General features: G+C 33.5%; 1 protein-coding gene across 1 annotated transcript in view; it reads right to left on the bottom strand.

Annotated features, from left to right (window-relative positions):
* Nucleotides 1-367: 367 nt before the first annotated feature.
* LOC127557028 (receptor tyrosine-protein kinase erbB-4) overlaps nt 368-23,374 on the bottom strand; it is a 313,556-nt gene continuing 290,549 nt past the window's right edge. Inside the window, exons 12-14 of the mRNA XM_051990514.1 lie at nt 11,549-11,596; nt 10,410-10,707; nt 368-8,971 (exon numbers count right to left, since the gene is read on the bottom strand). Coding sequence (XP_051846474.1) covers nt 8,526-8,971; nt 10,410-10,707; nt 11,549-11,596 — 792 coding nt within the window. The 3' untranslated portion in view covers nt 368-8,525. The remainder of the gene's footprint in view (nt 8,972-10,409; nt 10,708-11,548; nt 11,597-23,374) is intronic.

Genomic DNA, 23,374 nt, shown 5'->3' with positions numbered 1-23,374 from the left:
GTTAGCCTGATACCATTTTTTTTTTGGTAAAATCCAGTTGTCCACAGATTAGAAAATAATACTAGAAATGAATTCTCTTTTTCTCTATGTGTGTGTATTTCTTTTTAATTTTCCCTTCCAAAGAAACTAACAGAAAATAATTAGCAAGCTACTATAGGTGATATGCATGAGCAGGCATATTGATAAAAGATTTAAAAAAAAAAACATATGGCCAGCACACTTCAAACCACCAAAGAATTCCTTTTGAATCGGGAGAATAATTAAAGGGATGCACAGAAGTGGACACAAATGAACCCATATTCACAAATCCAGAATGAATCCTCGATCTCCCCAAACTGCTTAGAAATTTCAAGCACACAAAGTAACATTTGTTTCATATTTTATTGAATTTCATTTATATTAAATTAAAAATATATTTCTGACAGATTCATGTAACAAAAAAGCAGAACAGTTTTCAAATTGTTCAGCTGGATGATCAGAGTGGAATGAGGCAAAGCAGGTCACATTCTACAATTGCCTTAAACAAGTGAAGCTCTTACTCAAGACCCAAAATATGGAACTTGAAAAAGAACTGAAATAGAGCCTAAATCACACAAATTAATGATACTGGTTCTCCCTCATTCTCAAACAACAATGGGGGGAAGGAAAAGGGAAACCTGTGGGGTATTTTTTTTAATTTTGTTTTTGTTTTTTTGAGGAAAAAATAAAAGGGGGAAATTATACTAAAATATATACCTAATATTAAAAAGTTAGTACGTGTTAAGTGCATAATCCTTCATAGCTGAAATAGAAAAAAAAATGTTAAAAGAACATTACACCACACACAATTGGCATATCCTATTGTGTAAGCAAATGCAGAAGTTTGAACACGCCACAATAGTGCTAAACACGGAATCACACAGAATGTCAAAATGATACCTTCCAACCAAAAAGAAAAAAAAAATCACAGGTCAATTACTTATATACAAATCAACCCTAAAGACAATTATGTTCCAATTAAAGATGTCCACAAAAGAAAATAAAAGCAACATTACCCTTATTTACAAATGCAACTAGCCATGTCTTTTAACAAGCTATAAAAATACTATTCACATTTTCAAAGTAACATACAGTAGTAGTTTTTTATTTCAAAAAAAGAGGCAGCTAACTTTGAATGTAGGGCTGTAAATGAAATATGGATTTCTTACCCAAAAAGGTGCTGTTGCTACATCTCTGTTCCTTGAAGATACTTCATAAGAGTGAGGGCTATTTTATGTTGACAAGTTCAGAACATTAGAAAATGAATACATATGGATAAGATACTCCCAGCCTTGATCTTTTAGGTAATGTCTCACCTTTACTATTTAAATGGATCTCACTATAAAGGCTTTGAGGAGGGAATGGGGGTGAATATTTAGAAGATTCTTTAGAAGAAAACTAAGGGTATTTTGTTTGTGCTATGGACTGGCCTTCAAGTTGATATCATTCTCTTTTGTTGGAGTCAATGTAAGGGATAGGGATCTAATCCTACCAAAATATTTTAAAGGATGTAACTGTAACATGCAAAAACACTGGGCAACTAGTACATACAGCATGGAGATGTGGACACCAGCCTTTGGTGGGGTGCACATTCAAAGTTAGCTGCCTACATACAGCTGCTCAGTTTAATAATCGACCCATTTAACAGCAGTACCAGTTTATGCTACATATTTCATAGTACCTTACTTTAAAAGAACAGCTTATATATCTACACTTAGAAAATAATGTTCCCATTTGGGTGCTGTGGTAATCCCAAAAGGTGTCAGTCTTCAGAGTGCTATGGTTTGGGTGTTGTTTCTTCACTCCCTCTTCAAGCTCCTGAGAGACCAGGAGGCTCTAGGGCAAGTGAATCTCTCTTCAGGAAAAAAAGGGAGTATATGCAAACCCTATTCATTGAAAACACTATAAATCAAAGTTGAAAACTAGATTTATATCATAGGAAACAGAAAAAAGACTTCTGGGTTAGGGAGAAATATCTGTGCATTAGAAATGGAAATAAGAGTTATGACAAAATGGTTTGAGACATGTTGACTGTTTCTTCCAGGTACGAAAGTATGTTTCCTTGTTTTGTTACCCTTTTTAGAATGACTTTGTAGAAAAAAAGAAACACTTTTGATTATTGGCATAAGGCTCACTGGAGCATTAAAAGAGAAACTGCCCTTGAAAGAATAAAGGTAGGGAAAAAGTGATATACTATCCCAAAGCATGAATTTTGATCATATCACATGATGACAAAAGCACTAGAAGATGCTTCAAAGTGATACACTTCTTATCTTTTTCTTCAAAAAAATGTTATTCCATTAGACTAGTTCAAATAAAATAACACTATTAAAATTTGAGGCCTGGAAGTAAAAAAAATTGAAAAAAATAGAAAATGAATACTAATTGTTGCTTTAAAAAAATCAAACCTCTGATTATCTTTTTTTTTAATGGGAAAACTAAATTTCAAAGTGTTGTGTATGTGTATTATATGTCTTCATAAGGGTTGCAAGATTCATTGAAGACCAGCCTCTCATCCAACATTAATATGCATAAGACATGATATGTGAATCTATCCTTTTGGGAAAACTTATAATAGATAAACAGAGTAACTGTGGAATTCTTGGTGAAATGTTAAAAACAAGCCAACAAAACAACAACAACTAAGAAACCCAACAACTAACAAAATCCCTAAACCATGGCCAAAGCACTTGGCTACGTAATGCAGAATTCATTCTTGTGTTTGTGGGGACAGCTTAGATCAGTATTTCACAAAGTGAGGTACAAGACCTTAAGGGTCTATTATGGCTTATAAGGGATCAATCATCAGGGCTCCAGGATGGCATCAAGAAAGGAATCACGGAATAGTTGGTGAGAAAGTGAGCAGAAGATGGGCAGTGGTTCCAAGAGGAATGGGAAGAAAGGTTGATGTTTTGCTCTGAATCACAGGGGGGTATAAAGAAAGGGTTTGTGAGAATAAAAATTTACATCAGCTCTATCAATTTGACTCTCAGGAAATGGTGTGGTTTTTTTGTTTATTTATATGTTCTTATTTTTAGTGAAAAAGGAGCTTTAAAACTGAAGACCAAATGATTCCTTAGTAGAAATAATTTCTGTGATTTTTAGCAAGTTGCTCATTTACTGACCAAGTTAATTTTAGAAAAAAGTGAATTCCAGAGTAAGCCTGGGGAAGTAAAACTGACTTTTCCATATAAAATAGAAGTTTTGAATCTCTATTAACTCATGACTTTGGGAAAATTTTGTTCCACCCAAAGTATTACCATTGTCAAGGGACAAAGAAGTACATGTGTGTGGATATATGTGAGAGGAAGATGCCCTATTTTTATCACTGCTCTATAAAAATGAATGAGGCTGTCTGTAGCTTCTGCAATTTTATGAAATGTTTTCTTTTAATTAAAAGACATAGAACAGCCGGCAGTGTTAACATACAATTTCTCATAGAAACAGAAGGGTTTCTGACCTGAGAGACCACACACAGCAGACGTCAGGTTTGATGCTATAGAAATATACGTTTACTGAGGTATCTCTGGGGCTCAACTACTTGCATTTATTCTTATCTAATAGGAAAGAGATGGTCCCATTGCAATATTAGTCATAGTAAGGACTTGGTTTCTTTGTTATTCATCCTTTTAAAAAATGATGCTTTCAGCTAATCAACATCTATCCATTGTCATTTCTGCCTGAGCAACTGGCTCAACATCCTCCTCATGTACATCTCCCCTGGGTGTTGGGTTGTTCTCCAATTGGATGTACATCAACATGCATGCATACTCAAATAGTTTTTGTCAGGAGCTTTCCCTTTCAGAAAACTGAGGAGAACAAATACTTCCAATAATGCAAACTGTGAATTATCAAGTCACTATCTGGTATTCAAGCAATTGAAATGTAAAGGATGGTCTATTATATTTCATTGTCTTGTTTCTTTTTATTTTTGAGAAGGAGAGTGCAATTATAGTTTTCACTCAATAACATACATATTTCTTAGGAAAAAGAAACAAAATGCATGAGGGAGTGAAATTACCCCACATACACATGTGCTATCTCTATATCCCAACACAGCAAATGAGAGAAATTTTTTTTATTGTAAATAAATCTTGGTTAGTGATTAAAGCTCATTTTTATTTGAGATGGTGATACATTCTCTTCCCTAATCCCTTAACTGGCTTTACATGATATTAAATAAAAAGAGAAAAGTCTAAAGAGAGGTTTAAAAACAAAAACAGTCAAAAACATTTATTTCAGTGTTTGAAGGTATCTTTTAGTATGCCATCTTAAAAAAAAGAACCATAGCAGAAAAACTCCATAAAACAAGTTGTTATTGATGGGTTCGGCTCTTTAAATAGCTCTCAATGATCTATCCAGAAAGCAAGGATTCTGATGGCAGTTTGTTTGTGTTCAACCAACCCTAAATTTTTCCCTCTGCATTTACTTTTTTGTTATCAAGTATTCTGGGGTTAGTTATTTTGTTTGGTTTACTTGTCCAGTGCTCAGAGAAAATGTTTTCCTCTTCCAGTGCCAGAGCAGAGCTGCTCATGAGCTTTCATGACTTTTTTCTTAATGCCTTATGACTGAATAAAATAGTTTAACAAGCAACAATTACCACGGAATAAATAATTCAAGTTTTGAAAGAAGAATTAGATAGCTCCAGAGCAAACTTGTATTTACATCTTTTCCTGTAGAAGTTAAGGGGAAACAATTTGTTCACTCTTAACAAAAGCAGAGAGATGATCCAGCTTCATTTAGCAGCTAAGACCCTGAAGTCTTTTTCCTTGATTTACTTCAATAATAGGGGTACCCATGCACCTAACTGTCCTTCCTTAAAAACATACATACATATATATATATATAGACTATTTTCTACCTTATGCTTTGCAATTTATCTGTTCAATGACTGATGTTGAATCCTCTTGCCCTTTTGGTCATTTATATTGAAAGAGATGAAACACTCAACTTGAACTTTCATTTTTAATTCTTTGACTAAATTCCACTCAATTCTGTTTTATGTTTTAAAGAAGCTGAATGAAAAAATGGTTCAACTTCTGGCCTGACATAAATTCTCTTTATGCCATTAGGAATGCCAGGACAAAAATGTCTCCATGGGAAAAAACACACACACACACACACACATACATGTACACAAACCTTTTTGAAATGCTTCCATAGGCACAGGGACCTAAACCAGTTTAGGAGCAGGGAGCTTCTTTATATCTCACCATCTAAGAACTACTTAACTATATTAATAACCAACTTATCTTCAAAGCTTTTCATTTCTGGAAATGTGATTTCCCAAGGTAGGTTTATCTACAAACAAGGTGGGTAGATTTGAAAAGTTCACTCACTTGAAATTTACTTTAAGATATCACAAATTTACATAAGTGAACTGAAAGTTCCCATTAGTAAAATCATCCTCTGGCATCTGATCCCCTGGAGAGCAATCTAGATCCTTACTACAGTTTTGTTGTTGTTGTTGTTGTTGTTATTTGTTTTGTTTTGTTTTATGTTTGGCTCTACTAGCCAAAAGCCACCATCTTGGAAACCACTGAAATATTTTCACTCTCTTCCTAGCATAACATATTCAGTTACCTTTCTTAGAAAATAACATGAATATCCCTGGTATAATTAAGGGAGAATAATCAGAGCTATTTGGCTCAATCTGAATCACACAGTATACTATTGATCCATATACTACTGGAACCTAATCTGAGCCATAAGGATCAGATCTTTTTTATTGTTGCAGTGGAATTGAAATAGTCTTAGTTCCCAGAAACCACTTGCCTATCACCTCAGCAGAACCTTCATTTACTGCCCTAAGCAACCATTTTCTTCATCATTTTTCATGATAACCAAGTACTATTATAATAAATACTCTGTAAATATCATACAGCATTTTTTAAAATAGGAAAGATGAGGAAAATATTGTCATTACTGACTACCTGGAGACAGAATGGATTTTTTTTTAAAGTATATTAGAAACCTATGTGATGAAGACTCTTTGTTTAAGATATCCATTCAAATGAATGAATGGGCTGAAGACTACTGATATGTCCCTAGTAAACCCTGAATTATTGAGGATTCCCTCATTTTACTTCTTTTCTCCAGGAAGTCACTCTAGTTGCTGGTGCTATTCTGGAAGAATTTATATTCCTCCCTTGACATTGTTTCTCTTTTTCATGGCTTGGTTAGACTTCTTTCTCCTGACTGTGCTCTTCCTGGAGTCTATGGCTAAAGTCCCCTAATTACTACTAGCATTTGTATTAGTAGAGCTGATTTCTTGGTGACAAAGCTGTTAAGACTAGCTCTAAGTCCTCTTGAGTTTGTCTGCCCAGTAGTTCAATTTATGTAGGGTTTACATATCACTCTAGCCTAGTTCATAATGCAATGGTAGCACTTAATGTAATCGGTAGCAGCATCTTGATTACCCTTGCTCTATGAATGAAATCACAAGGTACACTTTCCAAATTACAGAGGACAAAAAAATCAGTCTCTGTTAACAGTCCCTGAATAAGAGTCCAACAAGAATATGTACAAATAAAAGAACTCAATGACCACTCTAAGGCAATTTACTCTTACAAACTATATAGAAAAATGGCCTTTACTTTTGGTGTTTTCCCAAACCGCCTCTAAAAGGTCAGTGATCGTTTTCAATGAAATTGCTTAAATATAGGTTTTAGATTTTAATTTGTTTCTAACTCTGTTTATCTTAGGTAGAATTTATTCTTTTCTACTCACACCCCAAAGAAGAACATTTCTAGTGCATTTGAAGCTTTTATTCTTGCCACTAGGCCCATCACCATCTCCCATCTAGTTAGTGTTAAAATTCACAATGATACCATGGAAATGTTCTCCAAATCAGAGGTACTGTAATGGTTAAATAAAACTGAACTCATTAAACAAAAGTTTGTCAGTGTGTCAGAAAATAAAATCAAAGCTTGGAAAAAGTATCATGATCATTTATAGTTTTTATGATCCCAATTCCTCTGAGCCATGCATGTCTGTATGTTTTTAACCTTCTACGTACTATACCACCTTATGTGCTAGAGTTAACTTCTAATTCAACAACTATAATTTTAATACTAGACACTTCATGGACTTCAGCTCAGGTCTTGCTCAGTTCAATTTCCTTCATATGGAGGATGTGGACTGGGTGGCCTTTCTCCATACATCATTGAATGTCACAGGTAGACAATGTGCTTGGCCCTCCCGTAATCCTTGGATACTGTTCCAAAGATATGGTTTACTTGGTTTGGCATTTCCACAGTCTTTCTTCCTCATTACTCTTTTAAAAAAATTAAATAATTTGAATTTGCTGGTCACTTCCATATTGCTTCTTTCAAAATCCAGAAGAGTTCAGAATGAGAACAAATAAAATCATAGCTTAAGTGCAAACTACATTCCTGAGCCATTTTGCCAGGTATGTAACTCATCCAATCCAGTGTTTTCCTTCCAGTTTAAAAGATTACTCAATGGGCCACCCCTGAAAAATATCAGCAGTTTTCATGAACCACATGGAACTGTCTCTTGGTTTCTCTCTTAGACCCAGCATTGCCTACGGCTTTTTAACTATTATCAAAAATGAACTGAAGGAGTAGTGAAAGTTTTGGGAAATGTACTTTGTGTATGTGGGTCTCGTATTTATTACAATAAATCATGAAAGTTAGATTTTGGTTGTATAAATATTATGTCTTGGCCTCCTTGATAACCTCAAAAAATTGGATATTTGATGTTTTGCCATTTTTGCAGTCCTAAGAGGAATTCTTATTCAAACTATTTTGTTAAAGTATCTCAACACATTTAAAAATGTTAATGATATGTACTGAAATCAATGTAAAATTTCTACGATTAGAAATAAAAAGGGACAAAATTGGAATAGGGGCTAAGACGAAGGGATTGGCCAAAGACATGAAATCACAAAATTATTTCTTATAACTTTGATGGAGATTTAAATAATTATGAAAGCTGAGTTAGCCATTTTCAGTTGCCAGGATAGAAATTGTTACAGAAATTGGATTCTCAATCTCAATTATTATACTATCATATGTGATATAAAAAAATTGTCCTTTTCCTTATGGAAACTACATTTTGATTTCCAGGAATGCTGAATATGAGCTCATCAGTTCCTGCTGATAGAAACGGACACCACGTGACTTTTTAAATGGCATCTGGAGTTTTAAAAACCAAGAACTATTTTGACAGCAGGCAACACTGCCCAGTGACATTTACTGGTCCTTCCCTGTCTGTTCTGCTCTCTTGACTCCCCATGTGGAGAAACCAAAAACAGTTGTAGTCCCTCCTGTCTTTCTCTTTCATTCATTCTAAGTTCCAAACTAGAACAGCATGGGACTTTTCATTTTCTCACTGCATCCTTAATAGCTTCTGTTTGGACATCTCAAAAAGACTGGCCTGGAAAGTAGAGGAAGCCCACAAGAGAAAGAGAGGGGGGACCAAAGAGGGATGGGATATGGACACTGGAGAGGAAGGGTCTCTCCACTTGGGGAACACTAGTAGACCTACACCACCGTGTTTCGGTGTCTGTAGGGTGGAGGAGGCAGCACAGTGCCTGGCTTCAGGGAGAACTCGGAGAGGTATTCGGGGTTCTCTGCCACAATAGGCCGGATCCGTCCATTCTGTTTGTAAAAATATTTTGTGCTGTACTCTTGCAGGTAGTCTGGGTGTTGAAGGGTGCTCCGAGGAGGAAGGCTGTGGTTCCAGTAATCAGGGTTGTCAAAAGCTTTCTTGGCTTTCTCTGGTCCGGGCAGTCCATTGTTCTTCAGGTACTCTGCATTTCCCAAGGTGTTGGCAAAGGTGTTGAGGTACAGTGGCTCATTGACGTACTCATCCTCTGCCTTTGGTGGCCCATTGGAAGCTTTATGATATTCAGGGTTATCCAGGGCTTGCAGGTCACCGTTCTTTCGCCGAGAAACAAAAGGATTCTCTTCCACAGGGTTCAGATAATCTAAAATATATAAAAAGTCATTGTCAACCTCTATTTCCCATGTCTTCTTATGTCTTGTAATATAAATATTATGTAATAAGCTTTTTGTGGAAAAAAATTAATACTGAGATAGTATATAAATTAAATTTTGTAAATTAATTAAAAGATTTTTTCAACAAGGTGCAGGAAGTAGTTTAAGGAGAATATCAGCTTTGGGTGTTGATGGTGGGGTGTAAATGCCTTCTTCCTTCTAATTTATCAAGGTTACTATGAAACCCATTGTAATCACAATTGATTCCTTTCTCTGGGAAAATCAAAGCTATTGGTTTTATTTTCATAAATTCTCACAATAACTATTTTGTGGATTGTTATCACCATAACAAGAAATATAAGGGGAGGGGGAGTTAAATGTAGTGAGAAAATAATAGATCAATAGCAGTGTCAGGATCATATTAGGCCTCCTTACTTTGAGAGTAGTTTTCCTTTGTACTATCTATACTTTCTACCACATTTTCCAGAACTTGATCTTTTTTCTTAATTCAGATTTTTTTTTATCTGAAACTGTTGAAGGACTTTGATTGCTTCAAAAGTTACCGAGTTCCAAAAAAAAAAAATAGATCACCCAGTTTAAGTTGCCTAAGGGAGCCCAAAGTGATAGTATTCAGCAATCTGATCAAACATTTCCATTTTCAAAAAAGAAAGAACTCCATTCAATAAAAAATTTAAAATTTTTGATTAGCCTCCTCCCTCCTTAAAGAAAATATTATCCATTCTTTTAAGGATTGTAGAGGTGAATTTCCTTAGTACAAAGTTTAGAATTTTAATTAAAAAAAAGTATTTTGGAGGCAACTAAGTGGTGCAGTAGATAGATCACCAGCCCTGAAGTCAGGAGGACCCGAGTTCAAATTTGGCCTCAGATACTTAATCCTTCCTAGTTGTGTGACCCTAGTCAAGTCACTTAACTCTAATTGCCTCAACTCCCCCAAAATGTATTTTTTAAGGAATTAAAATTTCTCATGATTGTATACACAAGTCTGACAGGTTCAATTATTCTTTGTGTCCTTTCTTTTTTCATTGATTTCACTGATATAGTGGCCTCTAGTTGAGGAACTTTCTCTACTGATCGAGAACCTCTGGATTAAGTGAATTTTGTAAGGTCATTTCTACCTTTGTTAATTGTCTACAACTTCAACCTGTAAACTAATGCTTTTATTAGAATGAAAAAAGATACTTCTACAGTAAAAAGTTTACCGACCAAATCCTTCTCAACTGCCAAACAAGATAATAGTTCTGAAACACTATCAATTTATATCATCATTATTTCATCAGGATACAGCATATCTTAAAAAAAATCAATTATTCAATGTTTCTATCGAGTATTTATCAGGTGTCCTGTATGAATAAGAATGAAATCAACATAATTAAAATATTCTGTCCCAAAGACTCCAATTATACATACCTTGTTTGGGTTTGTCACGCATTGGAGTCATATACCCATCTTCATCCATTTCTCCTCGTGGGCTCCGTTCTGCTGCAAATACCGTGGGGTCAGCACTATATCTTTGGGTGCTGCTGTCCTCTTGAACAAGAGGTACCACTTGTTTGCGTAGAGTGCCATTACAACACGTGTCATCAAAAATCTCTGCTGTGGCTCCTTGTACAACAGGGGCTTCAGGGATAATACAGCTGGTGGCCCTGTATGGCAGAGTTACTCCTTGTTCTGTAGCAAAGCCCCCATCTCTATACACAAATTGGTTCTGTGAAAAGCAAAAAGGCATTTTGAGATAGGTTGATGATGAGAATAGCAAAAACATCAAGAGCACCAGTAAAATCATAAAGGCCTATCAAAGCTCTTCTTTCAGGAAAAATAAAGTTACATTTTTTTTTTGTTTTTTTCTTAAATGAGATATAGACTAAAAACACCTGAAATATAATTTTCTTTAAATGATGAATCATTTATAAAATACCTGGTAATGATACATTATCCATGTTGATTTTTCAACACAACTTAAGCCTGACCTAGCAGAAAAACAAAACAAAAAACAAAAACAGCCACATTATCTCCCTCAATACCTTATTTGTGGCGTGAAGTTAAAATCTTTTCCAGAAAAATAGTCATCAGTGCCTATAGACAATTGTCATTACAAACAGAAGTATGGTGATGTGTTCTAATGTTGAAATTTCCCTGTTTGCTGCCTTTTTTTTCCTGAGACTTCCATGGCTTTCAAACTCTAGTCTATATTAGAAGGCTTAAGTCAGATTATTACTTTTCACAATATGACATGAAAATTTGGAGCTAAAGCTAGCTCCTTAATTCAAGAGCATAATTTATGAGTTCATATAAATCAATCAAAAGCTATTGCTATATATAACATCTCTCAACTCTAAGTTTTCTACTGAGTCCCAGTCGGGGATAAAAAGCATCTATTGACAGATCCAGATAATAGACTATATAGTATTTTACTCACTGTTGGCAGGGGAAGGGGTGAAAGGATTGGGAGGGATTGGGAAAATTATGGAAGATAAAGGGAGAATAGACATGGAATGTTTAAAAGCCCAAAAGGCCTAAAAGATGAAGGTTGTTTGTGAAATACTTACTCCTGACATGGGGGTGTAGGCAGGAGGAGGGCTGTGTCCAAATTCACTCTAATAGGAAAGAAAAATGGAATGACGGATATAATAAGAGGTCACATGAATGGAAAACAAAAACCACATGAATTGTGTGAATCAATGGGGAACTCATGCACAACAGTGAAGTTGCATAACTGGTGAAATCATATCCTACTCTGGCTACAAGATCGCTAACTAGATTTCTTTGGAAAATCAAATATTTGGATTTAATTCCAGAAAGTGAAAATTTCATCCCAAAATTCAATGTGCCAAGGATGACAAATCTAATCATACTATATTTTTTCTAATAATTTTGAAAGAGAAAAAAGAACACCAAAGAAATATTTTCAAATCTTGATCCCAACCAAGGAAAGATTTCTTTTCTACACAAGTCAAGGGAGTAGAAGGAAAAAAATAAGGCTCATGCACAAAATCATGATGGTAAAGTAGAAAAATGATTCTCACACCTGGGTTCTAGCTTAAACTTTGCCATTTAATAGTTGCATAACCCTGGACAAGTCAATGATATTCACTAAATAAAAGCATCTCCTTATCTGCATGTTCTATTTGCTTCATTAAAATCTTATAAAGAAAACAATTTGTAAGATCTACTAAAGTCTTTTTTAAAATGTGAGCTACTATTATCATCCTAAGAAGAAATGAGATTGTTCCAAAATAAGTGGGAGTTCTTATTGTTTGAGACCCTTATGCTTCTTCCATCATTCTTTTAAGTAATTTAATAGGTCACTATCTTAACTTTTCTTTCTATAGTTATAAAATGGTTTTTGAGTAGTATTTAGTTGTGTCTGAGTCTTCATGGTCCCATCTTAATAAAGTTTTCTTGACAAAGATACTTTGACATTTTCTTCTACAGGATCCCCATTTTTATAGTTGAGGAAACTGAAGCAAACTGAGGTTGGGACTTGCTCAGAGCCACACATATAGTAAGTATCTGAGACCAGATTTGAACCCCCTGACTCCAGGCCCAGAACTTTACCCAATGTACCATTTAACAGCCATAGTTATAAAAATGGATATACTATTTGCTCTTCTATTGTTGTGTATGTGTATGTGAACAATGATTTGTTTTTGAGGGAAAAAAACATAGAAAATGTTGATTTATATGTAGGATAAAAATAATATGGAAACTCTTAATTAGACTAAAAAAGTAGAAAACTATAAAAATTTGCCTAAACGTGTTTGACACAGTCTCCTAATATGAATGAAAAATCATAGGAACTTTATCTCTACTTCAAAACAATTTCTTTTACCTCTCTAATATTAGTATACTCAAAAGTCACCAAGATATGTCAGATGTTCCCTAATTTCCTCCATCCAAACTCAGGATGTAGAGCCATGTAGGTCCCTCCCAACAATCTATATTCCTTATTCTTGGGAAGCTCAAATTAGAGCACTAACTCAAGAAATCCAGCTATCTTTCTCTTTCAGGAAAATAAGACATCGAAAGAGGACCTTTACATTAAAATATATATATATATATTATTAAATAATTAATATACAAGACATAGTGCTAACCAGTATAAAGATAAAACAAAAAAAATGGTTCCTAAATTCAATGAGTTCCATGATTCTAGACCCAAAGATGGGAAGAACATAGTTATTCACAAAGATGTTTATAACTTCAAAATGACAGTGTAAAGGAATGGACTTGACTGAGCTTTCCAAAATTCCCAAACAAATGTAAAATAATGCCTCAAAATAACAGAGCAATGAGGTGAAGCAATTTTCTATCCTGAGAAAAATTAGAAGTTTAGCAGGAAAAGTCTGTCATTGAAGTATATGTCACATACCTGCAAAATAACAGCAGGCCTAGGGGACAACTGAATTGGCAGGGCTGAAAATCAGTAATAGTGACTTCTGAAAATCTCAATTCACAGATGGCAAGGGATCAGAAACAGGTCAGAAGGAAATTTTGTTGGCATTGGATTCAAGACATTGTCCATATGTGGTTTCAAGTTGCAGTCCAAGAGTAAGGATAAGTAGTATACTAAATCCCCCCCCCCAGGGGTATAGGAGTTATAATATCAGAGCAGAGAAAGTACTTATTTTATTCATAAACCAGAGCACAGATTTGAGGAACAATCACATGTCTTTTTAAATCATATACCCTAAAAATGAATATTTACAGATCCTCAAAAACTAGCTCCTTCAACTCCAAGAACAAATCCTAACTTTCACATAAATTAAAGTACAAGAAATTGTTTGAGGAAAAATGAGTAAACAAGAAAGCAAAAAAGAACCTAGCCTTAGAAAGTTATTATGATGACAGGGAAGATCAAAAGACAACAAAGTAAAAACAGCGACATCCAAGGCCTCACAGAAAACTGTGAATTGAGTTTAGTCTAAAAGCATTTTAAAAATCAAATTTAATTGGTAGAGAAAAAACGGGGAAAGAAATGACAGTGATGAAAGAAAATCATGAAAAACGAGTCAACATTGGTAAAAGAGGAACAAAAATCTACTGAAGAAAAGAACTCCTTAAAAAGCAAAATTGGTCAAATAGAAAAGGATGTACAAAAGCACAATGAAGAGAATAATTCCTTAAATGTTAGAATTGGGCGAGTGGAAACTAATCATTCCACAAACCATCAAAAAACAATCAACCAAATTTAATAGAATGAAAAATATATATAGGTAAATGTGTAATATCTCATTGAAAAAATTACTTTAAAAATACTGCAAGGAGAAATATCTTATGAATTATTGTACTACTGGAAAGCCATGAGCAAAAAAAGAATTTGGAGATCATCTTTCAAGAAATTATCAGGAAAAATGGCTTGATATTCTAGAAGGCAAAAGAGAAATTGAAAGAATCCAGTGATCACCTCCTGAAAGAGATCCCAAAATGAAAACTTCCAGGAATATCAAAGCTAAATTCTAGAGCTCCCAGGTAAAAGAGAAAATATTGCAAACAGCCAAAAAGAAACAATTCAAGTATCACGGAGCCACAATCACTATCATATAAGATTTAGCATATTCTTCATTAAAGGACTTAGAATATGATATTCCAGAGGACAAAGAACCTAGGATTGTAACAAATTACCTCACCAGCAAAACTGACTATTATCCACTGGGGTGGGGAGGTGGTGGTGGATATTTAATGAAATAGAGGACTTTAAAACATTCATGATGAAGGACTAGGGTTGAATAGGACATTGGATTTTCAAATACAAGACTCAAGAGAAACATAAAAAGATAATCAAAAAAAGGTTAAATAAACTTAAACCACTTTCATTACTACATAGGAAGATGATACTTGTAATTCTTTAGAACTTTCTCACTATTAGGGCAGTTAAAAGATATCCTCATAGAGAATATGAGTGTGAGTTGACTATAAATACAATGGTTTTTAAAAAGAAACAAAATTAAAGAGTGTAAAAGAAGGTGAAGGGAGAGGTCAAATGAAGTTAATTATCTCACTTAAGCATGAAAGAGCTTCTAAAGGACAAGAAGATGGGAGTGATGGCAAAAAACAAAAACAAAAACAAAAACATTTGAATCTTTAAAGAGAGAATAATAAACTCAGTTTTATATAGAAATATATACTTACAGGGAAACATAAAGAAAAGGGAATAAAACAAGAGGTGTGGTAGGATTGTAGAAGGGCAGATGAATTGAAGGAAGTGGTAGTCAGAAGCAAAACACTTTTGAGAGAAGGTCAGGATGAAAGGATAGAGTAGGATAAATGGGAATGGCATACAAGGAAATACACAATTAGTAACTACAACTCTGAAAACATTTTAAAGCAAGTTTCTCTGATAAAGGCCTCATTTTTAAAATGTAGAGAACTTAGTCAATGTTATAAGAATGAGGAACTCCCCAATTAACAAATAATTACAAATTTGGAAATTTTTCAAATGAAAACTTTTAAAATACCTATACTCATATAAAAATACTCTAAATTACTATTGACCAGAAAAATGAAAAATTTAAAAACATCTGAAGTATCACACTTCATACTTATTAATTTGTTAGATTGGCTAATATGTTAGAAAAGGAAAATAAGAAATGTAGGCAGGAATATGGGAAAATTGAGACACCAAAGCACCATTGGCAAAGTACTAAATTGATTCAACTATTCTGGAGAGCAATTTAGAACTAAACCCAAAGTTCTTTAAAACTGTGTGTGCCTTTTGACCTAGCAATAATACTACTATCCCAAAGAGATAAAAGAAATAGCCAAAGCACACATATGTGTGCAAAATATTTATGGTTCTTTTTATGGTGTCAAGGAATTGGAAAATGCAGGGATTCCTATCAAGTGCAGAATAGCTAAACAAGTTGTGGTATGTGATTGTGATTGAATATTATTGTTCTATAAGAAATAAATAAGAAGGATGCTTTCAGAAAAACCCGAAAAAAAACTTACATATACAGATGATGTAAATTGAAGTGAGCAGAACAAGAAGAATATTGTAGCAGAAATATTGTATGATGAAAAACTTGGCTACTTTGATCAAGGCAATGATCTAAGACAGTTACAATTATAATGAAAATGTTATCCATCTTCAGGGAAAAGACTGAATGGAGTCTGAATGCAAATTGAAATGGACTTTATTTTCACTTCCTTTTCTTTTCTCCTTTTTTTTTGGGGGGGTGGTTGTGTTTTCTTTCACAACATGAAATATATTTTGCACAATTTCACCTATATAGGTTATGTCAAATTTGCTTGCTTTCTCAATGAGGGAGGAAGCAAGAGAGTAAGGGAGAGAAGCTAGAATTGTACCTTTACATTTAGTTTAGAAATAAATTAAATATGAAAGCTTTTCTGGCAGAGCCCTTTCCCCATCTCAAGTCCTATCTTGACTCTATAACAATGCCTTCTATGTCCTACTGACTAAATTTTCAGAGTCAAGACAAGTCACTAGGGCTTTATATTCTTTGGATATCGTTTCCCTGGTACAAAGTGATTATAAAAAAGGCAAGAGACCCTACAAATTCTGGTTTTCACCATTCTTTCCTCAGGCTCTATTGTCTCCCATCTGTTTTCACACCTGTTGCCACCCACTAGACATGTCACTTGAAAGATAAATTTTATTTTTACTAATTACTATAATGTGAAAAGATAGCTATACACCCAATTGAAATCATGAATCTTTGAATTAAATGCTAAATAAGAAAGAAAAACTATTTTCATCTTCTCCATAATTATAGTCAGGTAAGGAAAATATATGCTGGTCTTGATGTCTGACCAAGTTAGTGTTTTATAGATAACTTAGTGATGTTAGCAATTTGCAAAAATAAAAAAACAAAACAAACAAAATAAAAAAGATCCCCAGTTGAAATCTGAAAGGAAGAGGACTCTCTAGAAAGAATCTCTGTTTATCAAAAAACATTAGGAAGAAATCATGGGGGAAATATCTTATTTCTGAATGCCAGGGTACCAAATAAAATTATGGGAACTATCAAAGAAGAAATAGTGTCAAACAAATATGGGTAATCACTGGAGCTGGCTTACAATCTTTTGCAAATAATTTGGGGATTAGTTTAAAAAAAAAGGCCATTCTTGAGTCTTCTAATGTGAAATGTCAGAATAAGTGATGGATTATTGTAACTTTACAAAGCAATTCACTGAGTAGGATAATATGGATAGGAAGCTCAAACCCAAATAGTGAATAATTAATAGTGAAAGACTTTTGCTATTATGGTGAATAGATGTTTTATTCTTATAGAAATAGGAAGCACTATAATGTTCTCAGATATTTCTTGATGCTCAAGTCTTGTTGAAATTTTCATAAATATGTTGTGATCATCTAGAATGTCTCAGATATTTAGAGATACATTTTTTTCACAGACAATACAGTTCATGTATAAATGCAGTTAATTAAAAAACTGTCAATTATCATCCACAATGAAAGGCGAAAGAGATAAAACCATCTTAAAAATAATGAATCATATAAATATTAGACTTTCCCTGCCAATCATAGGACAATGTGTAGTATTCAATTAGAATGAAACTCTGAGAAGAAATATAAAATTGATTAATTTGGTTTAAGTCAAACATTTATTAATTATCATTATGTAATTTAACCAGCAAGATACTCCTGTCTTAGCTTGATGCTGCCTGTTTTCTTGATACTCATATTCATTTTCTGCCTACTCCCTTAGTCTCCTTCACCCCTTGTCTGGCATTCCTATGTCCTTTCTTCTTTTGCTCTTCTTGTTTGAGATGTTACCTTGGACAAGTCATTTTTATCTGTAAAATGGAAATAATTCTATCTTTTTCAGCCAAGTTTTATATGCTAAAAGCATATAAATTTTTTAGTTTTAATGCTAGGAGCACCTGTGTTACTTAAAGAAAGCCCTTATTAAAACTTGAAATAACACAGAAATATGATGTGTGATATTAAAATGTGCTGCTAACCAGTTGTAATTGGACATTTGCTGGTTAGCATAGAGGACAGAACTCTGGACTTGAAACCACTAAGACTTGATAATTTGAATTAATATGATAATTTGTCATCTTGGACAGTTCATTTTACCCCTCTCACTCTGTTTTCCTTATCTGTAAAATGGAATAATAACAGCATGTACTTCACAGGATTGTTATTTGAATAAAGGGAAATAATATATGTAAACAGAAGTAAAGGCTAAAGCTGTAACTTTCATTATTATAGAGACCACAAAATAAGGGAAAGAATAATCATGTATATACTGCCTACTACGAGTAAGGCATTATATTAAACACTTTACAAATAATTTGATTCTTACAACAACCCTCAGAAGAAGGTACTTCCATTATCCCTATTTTATAGCTGAAAAACCTGAGGCTGACCGAGATTAAATGACTTTCCCAGGATAATGTAGTTAGGAAGTATTAGTGGCAAAATGGAACATACTATTCTATTGATTCCAGGTTCTGCACTTTTTCTGCTGTATGTACCTTGAGAACCACTAGCTCAAAGGAGAACAATAATAATTTATTACCAGCATATACAAACAAAAGTAGGGTTTATTGCAATTTAGTAAGGAGACTTGAAAAGGGTCTGAAAAGTAAAATTCATTTAACTTTTGAGTTGGCTAAGACCAGAGGGATTCACCAAAATACTCATCTTTAGTATATACATTTTAACCTATTGACTTGCCAATAATGTTGTTAAACTACAATTACTGTGGAGAGAACATCAATCATCTCTGTGCCTTTTACTTGTCATAGAATAATCAAAGAAAAATGACAACAGAAGAAAAAGGGCTTACTTGTTCCTCTCTGGAAAAATAGACAGTTTTTTTAGCCACCTTTTTCTATAACCTTGACTAGTTTTCATTCTATTGCGATCAAAATAATTGGACTTCTTTTGTCTGTTTTTTTTTTTTTTTGTTTTTGTTTTTGTCTGTGGTAAGACATCAAGAAAGGTTGCACCATAATAGAATTCACTTAATGTTGCTATTCCGACATGATTTACCACCAGCAACTTGCCAAATCCATATCAGGTCTTCTTGCCAAAAAACATCAGCTTCATACTGACTTGTCCTTTATATTTTCCCCTAATCTCAATATAAAAGCTCAATACTAAGCAAGAGCTTTTTAGCAGTTATTGTTGTTAGGATTGTTGAATTTCTGTGTGTATGTATGCATGAGTACACACATGCATGCACACACATTATTCATACATATATATATATATATATATATATATATATATACACATATATATTATATATATGCATTTTTAAATTATTGGTCTTTTATAATTAAAAAAAAAACCGCTTCTTTGCTTCTCCATGTAAGAGCAACTCCACTTCTAGGGAACATCTGTGAGGGCAATTAGCTAGGCTCAAAATTTGATATAATTGTTGTTTAAATATATTTAAATTACATGTTAATCACAATGTCATAATTTATGGGCTTTGAAAATAACTTTTTGTGCTTTAGAGCCAAGCCAGATTTTACTTATTTTTTTCTTTCTGTTTTTAGCTTTTAACAATCTTTTTCTCCAGCTCCCCCCACCCCATCTCCATTTGGGGAATTGAACTCTTAATATTGGAAATGATTACAGCTGCACATAAAGCTGTGAATCAAAATTCAAATCTACACAGATTAGACTAGAGTGAATTTGAACTAAGAGAGAAAACCAGTAATCTCAGAAGGAAGACTTTTGTTTTTTAGAATACACTTCTTTCAGGGGTCCAGCAAAGCTCAACTGTGGCCAATATTTAGAAAGTAGAACTGGGTCCATAAGTACAGTTAGCCAGTGAAGGGGTTTGCTGTCACCAGGATGGAGATACAAAGAGAGAGGCTATGAACTGAAGGAGGATAAATGGTAGTTTCTAGTGGGAGATTTGTGAAGGTAGCATATGGAGAACAGTTTAATTTTGTGTCTTTATCCTCGGGGTATTAGATTCATAACTTTGACTTAGATGACAGAAGTTATGGGAAGGACAGGTAATATAGTAAGTGCATAAAATATATTAGTAGCATTAAAATATTAAACATTTTAAAGTATATTTTGTATTATTGAATCTATATGTCACGTTGATAAATAGAAAGGTTTTGTTTCCCTATATATTTTGTCAGAACAACATCCTCTCAGAATCAGAAGTGAATATTGAATAGTGAGCCCTTCAGTAATATCACTGTCAAGTGACTCTTGTCCTATTTATATACCATCAGTGAAAGAGAGCCTATTCCTTCCTTCCTTAGACCTACTCTTCTGCTCTGGAATAGTGCTAATTCTTAAGATTTCCTCACTTCAAGTAGCCTGTACTAACTGTATCTTTTTTTCTCTTTTCTTAGCAAAATGCAGGTCTTATAACCAATGGAAATCAGACCAAATGGAAAATTGTTGATATTTCATCATTACTTATCAGTTTCCCCAAATTAAATTTTTGACCGAGCAGCAATCTTCATCTAACTTTTATTTTATTAAATTATGGAATAAAAAGCAAATTACTTTTCTCCCTTTAAGTGACTTATTCCTGATGAAGTTCTTGATCCAATTAATAAAAATTAGAATCTAGTTCTATGACTTTTTTTATCTAATCAATATAAATGTACCCCTAGCACCTTTATTTTACACAGTTCCACCAGGAAAATAAAATACAATCAATATGCCTGTCAATCTGCCTATAAGAAGTAGAGTAAACTAATGAAAATCAGAAAGCAGTCCAAAAATAGTTTTACAGTCTTTGCTTATTTAATTTTGTGGGAATCTATCTTTGCAAGGAAACAAATCATGTTTTCAAAGAGAGCTGCCCAGATGGTCTACTTGGGAAAAAAAAATCTTGGGCTAAGATAAGTATGCTGGAAGCCACAACTGACTAGCTTATAAAGTTGGGCAAGTGACTTAATTTCTCCTGTCTTTTAATTTTGTCATTGTTCTTCCCTGCCTGACTTATAAGATGATGAGATAAGTGAAGGGACATTATCAGCCAATATTTATCTGGGCCAAAAAAGAACACTTTTCAGGCCAAATAAAAAAATGTGTAAATAAAATAGATAATTTATGACAAATCTGCTTTTCTTGACAATATTTTTGTTATTCAGATTACTAAATGAATTTTTATAGATGAATTTAGTATCCTATTTTATAGATAGATATAGTTAAATGATTGGCTCTAAGAAAACTCTGAAGTAAATAGGATTTTTCTTTGTCATACTTTCTTGATTCTTTGCTTCCCTCTGCCCACATTTTTTTTTTTTAGCTATCCACTGTTCTTCTAGCTTCTTTATCTCAACTCCTTATCAATACTTCCTCTAAAGAGAGGATATGACATTCACACTAATGTATAAATGAATTATACCAATTTGCAGTGCTTCTCTTAGGGGTATCTGCATTCCAAGTGATTATGAATTGAAAGAAATAAATCTCTAAGGCTGAATTTTCAGTCAGGAATCATCAGAAGGTGGGAAATGTTTGGATGAGGCTGGCAATGGGGGATTTGCCATCTCATTGTCCCTGAAATCACTTTACTTAAACCATTGAGTAGTCTTCCTATACCAGAGTCCAGCAGTTATTGGGAGAAGGGTTATTTTAAATGACTGGATGATAAAGTTTTCACATGATAAAACTAGGATTAATGGAGTTTTGTTCTTAGCCCAGGACTCTACTCAATAAACTTCTCTACATTCTTTATTAAAGGCTAAGTAAATTGCAGTATTCACAGGTAATGACTCATATCCTTTTGAAATAAGCAGTGGAACAATAAGATTCTATTCCTTTAAAAGATCCTATTGTAAAATGCATCTTAATTCATTTACAAGGAGTCATCTTTCTATACTATTTTTACTGTGATTCTTTAAGGAAAATTTCTAAATCCCTGACTTTTTAATCCTATTGCTTTAAATGTCTTCTTTGTGCAAATGACATCTCATTATAAGGGAAGGAGGTTATTCCCATTCTCAAAGCAAAACAAAAGGAAATATATATATATTTTTTTACTTAGCCACAAAATACCAGCAGTTAATGAAAGATAAGCAGATGGAACTTGATTATCATTTTTGAATGAATATCATTCATTGAATATCATTCTGGCATCATTAATTACAGAAATTCCTATTTTCTCCTCTAGTGTCATCTCTACAATCTCTGGTTGGGTTTAAGATGCAGGGAACTGCCACATTTCTCTTGAGTTGCACAGGTTTCCTTTAACTATTATGTGATAATATTTCAACTCTGTAGAGTGACATTAAAGTAGATAGATGGAATTCTTAATGGACATGGCAACTGTTCAAACCAAATAAAATTCAACATAGCCATAATCTCCCATTTTTGATTTAGGAACAAGATCTTCAGCTTAAGAATCCATTGTTCTTTTATTATTAGTGTAAATGAATAGGGAATTGAATGCTGACTCTTTGCTTAAATTTTGTGCTATGTAGGAAACCCAAAAATTCTTGTTTTGAATTCCAAACTCAATTTTTCCCATGCCTAGCACAACATTATTGATAATGGTTTCATATCAATAGGCAATATTAGCACTGAAATTTACAAAATACTCTATGGCAATTATCTCATTGGAGTTTTATAACAACCCTGATTAGTATGGTATGATGATTGCTATTTCATAACTCAGAGAAATGAAGACAGAGAAAGTAAGCAACTTTTTCATGGATAATGATAGAGGATAATTTCAATTGCAGGTCTACTTTATTAAAACCAACATGGACTTAACAAATATTAGTAGTTATTAAGAACATTGCTTATCTTCTAATAGTTCCTTTGAGAGAATTCAGAAGGTCACATTATACACACACCAACATCCACATACAGATGTGTGTGTGTGTGTGTGTGTGTGTGTGTGTGTGTGTATATCTGCATGGATATATGTGTCTATATATACACACACACACATATATCCATATATCTGTGTATGTAAACTTCAAAGGTATAAAATTAGATACTCAATTTTAGAAAACCTATAAACTTATACTTCTTTGTTTTTTATATAAAATTTTTACATAAATATATGCATGCATGTTTTTCTTCCTCTCTCCCTTAGATTCTAATTTGCTATATAATAGTCATATTCTTGTCAGCTCTCTTTTCAAATTTTAGGAGCAGTAGAAATAGATTAAATGTTTAAAAGGCTGCATTCCAAGGATCAATCTGCTTTTATGTGTTGTTCCAACTGAGTGAGTAAAATACAGAAAATTTAATGTAAATCCCATTCATTTATATTGAGATAATTCAAAGTAGATTGGCAAGTTTACCTTTATACTACTTGTGCAAAACACATTTGATAAATTGATTAATAATTTAAATGAGATTTCAGGGACCATGCATAATTCACTTATAAAAAAGAGCCAATTTATAAACATGTCAGCATAGTTGCCCTAAGTCCATTTGGAGGTTG

The sequence above is a fragment of the Antechinus flavipes genome, chromosome 3 (genome assembly GCF_016432865.1).
Source record: "Antechinus flavipes isolate AdamAnt ecotype Samford, QLD, Australia chromosome 3, AdamAnt_v2, whole genome shotgun sequence".
Classification (NCBI taxonomy): Eukaryota; Metazoa; Chordata; class Mammalia; order Dasyuromorphia; family Dasyuridae; genus Antechinus; species Antechinus flavipes.
This window is presented reverse-complemented; position numbering and strand designations above follow the sequence as displayed.